Source organism: Fukomys damarensis, unplaced genomic scaffold (genome assembly GCF_012274545.1).
Source record: "Fukomys damarensis isolate Sample0158 unplaced genomic scaffold, DMR_v1.0_HiC HiC_scaffold_16, whole genome shotgun sequence".
Lineage (NCBI taxonomy): Eukaryota > Metazoa > Chordata > Mammalia > Rodentia > Bathyergidae > Fukomys > Fukomys damarensis.
Genome location: NW_022900928.1, coordinates 20,014,898 through 20,017,492, shown reverse-complemented (window position 1 = coordinate 20,017,492; position 2,595 = coordinate 20,014,898). Strand labels below are relative to the sequence as shown.

The following is a 2,595-nucleotide window of genomic DNA, read 5'->3' as shown; positions in this document are numbered from 1 at the left end:
CCGCCCCCCGAGCCCACCCGGCCTGCCCGCTCCGGCGCTCGGGAGCCTCAGGCTCCGCCTGCTCGCAGCGTCCTACAACTTGACCCAGTCCCTCCGGTGAGCACAAACAGTCCTTCGCTCCTGCAGGATTCTGACGCAGGGCATCCAGAGCGTCCTGCATAGTCCTCAAACTCCAAAGCCACCCTGGGAGGATCTCCACATGCTCTGACCTGGTCAGAACTCAGGGAAACAGCTTTGAACGGAGGAGACCCCTGCTTCCCTGCTCACCCTTCTCCATACAGCCCTACCCAGACCTCTGATCCACCCGCAGCCCCTAACTCTTTGATGTCACTGGCCCCTTGCCGCATGGTGGGGCACACAGGACCCAGAACCACTGCAAAAAATGTTCGTATTGCTGCAAACTAGTTCGCTGTCTCTCCAGGCACCCTAAGCCCTGAAGGGAAAGGGGTCTAGGGGTCAAAGGTGGGCCACCAGGGACAAGCCACGGCTCCAACTTTGCCAGCTGCACAGATGGAGACTATGACCACCCAAGCTCACACGCCTGGACAGCTGCAAACAGAAGCCAAGCCTGCTGCCTCTCCAAGCTACACTCCTCAGGAGGGACACACACCAGGCCTTTTCCACCTCACCCTGGAGCCCACTACACTCAAGTCACTGTAGGAACAAATGCAGTAGCGGCCCCTACATGCAACCGAAGTGCACATTCAGGGATATGAATGTTCTGCATTGAGCTGCTCTGTACAGTATTTATACCATTTTCTCCTATGAACACACACACACACATGCATTACTTTGTTGGTCAGAAAACAATGAATGTCACACACGCGTGTGAACACACACACACACACGTCCCACCTAGGTCATGCACAAAAGCGTATGTCTCTTGGGGCCCATCCATTACCCAGAGCTTGCCACCTTAGCATCTCTGTCTGCTGCCCTGGCCCGGTACCCAACGAGGGCCCAGGCCAAGCCTTCTCTTTGGGGTTGCTAGTGCCGCTGCCTGATGGAGAATCTAAAAAAGTAACTTCTCAGTTGTGCAGTTGTTTTCCTTTGACCTTTTCATCCCCAGTGAAGGCAGGCAGGTTGCATCCCATTTTCTGTGTTCTGCTCCTCCCTCCCACCCCTTTTGTGTTTGGTGCTGAGAGAGACGCTCAGCTATTTCTGGTCATAAGGGTGGTTTTTACACATTTGTAAATCTTCACTTAGTGAATCGTTCTCTCCCCCTTTGTCTTTGTGTCCTTAATGGTAGCCATAAATTACCGCCTTCTTTTCTCTCTGCTGCATCAGGCTTCATTGCTTTTGAAATGATCAAAGTTATTTCTTTTAAAATCCAACTAGAAACTGCCCATTGTGTGGCACAGAGCTCTTTAGCTGCAGTCAAAGCATAGAAATACATAAAGCTGCCCATTAAACTCTGGGGAGCCTCCTCCAGCCCCCCTTGTGCCTGATAAAGAAGATGTGCTATTCTTTTCCTTCCCTGTTTGCCCAAGTTTATGCATCAGTAGAAATACAAATTAATAAGGCCCAGTGCCTTTTTGCCCAAGAGGATCAATTTTTGTTCTGTTTCCCAGAGAAGTTTACCACTTGTGTAGATCTCAGAAAAATTGTTTTCAATCTTATTTTGTTTTCCCTGACTTCCATACGAACATACTTTCAGCTCGCTGGCTTCCAGCCTGCCGAGCAACCTTTCTGACACGTGAAATTAAAGGCAGTATGGTTTACAACTGGGGCTTTCCATAGCGGAAAGCTCCAGGAGGAAATAGTGTTCGAATGTCACTGCGTTCAGTGTCAGGTGGCCCTGTACTTGCTGCTGTCTGCCCTCTATTGTCCGGCTGTGGTCCCCACAAACTTCTCAGAAAAGTAACAGGCCCTGTTCCTGCACTAAGGCTGATTCTCCCGCCCTCTTCCACTCCCCCACCCCTCTAGGCTGAGAGGCCATGAACCAGGCCTGAGGTAGCCCGGCGACTTGGCCAGCCCAGTCACAATAGTATGGTATGGGCTTCTGGCTGGTCCAAATACTGGAAGTACCCGATAACAAAGTCAAAGTTGGCATTCATCATCCACCTTTCAGGGCCCATCTTTCCTGACTCTTGAGTAGCCTCTGAGGGGCCAACTACTTTCTCCTTCTGGAAAGTCTCCCTGCCATGGTTTGCTCGGCAGCAGGCAGGCTTCTGGTGTTCCTCCCACCTCTCAGGAAATGCCTTCTCCACCATCTTGGGACCCTCTCCCTGGATGCTTCATTCATTCCCTTGATCAGTAACATAAATCCCCAGTCTGAAGCTGCCCCTTAGCTTCAGTCCCTTGCGTCCGATTGCCTACTGAGTAGTTACCTCCATTTCCTGTGGGTATCCTCTGGTTCAACATGTTCAGAATGAGCTCATCCTCTCCTCCAGTGCATTCCCTGAAAGAGGGAAGGTTACTATCTTTCAGACACCAAATCAGAAGGCTGGCAGGCATCCTGGACTCCATTCTCCCCCTTCCCACAGCATCCAGTCGCATCATCTCTACCTTCTTACCATCTTCCATACTCTTAGCGTCCTCTCCTCCATGCCAAGCTCAGGGATGCCTCACCCCTCACCTGGTCTCGCACACCTA

General features: G+C 51.5%; 1 protein-coding gene across 2 annotated transcripts in view; it reads right to left on the bottom strand.

Moving 5' to 3' along the window:
• Scube2 (signal peptide, CUB domain and EGF like domain containing 2) overlaps positions 1-2,379 on the bottom strand; it is an 89,526-nt gene extending 87,147 nt beyond the window's left edge. For both annotated transcript variants that reach the window (XM_033764150.1, XM_033764151.1), the window contains exon 1: positions 2,331-2,379. In XM_033764150.1, the coding sequence (XP_033620041.1) occupies positions 2,331-2,364 (34 nt within the window). In that variant the 5' untranslated portion in view covers positions 2,365-2,379. The remainder of the gene's footprint in view (positions 1-2,330) is intronic.
• Between the last annotated feature and the right edge of the window lie 216 nt (positions 2,380-2,595).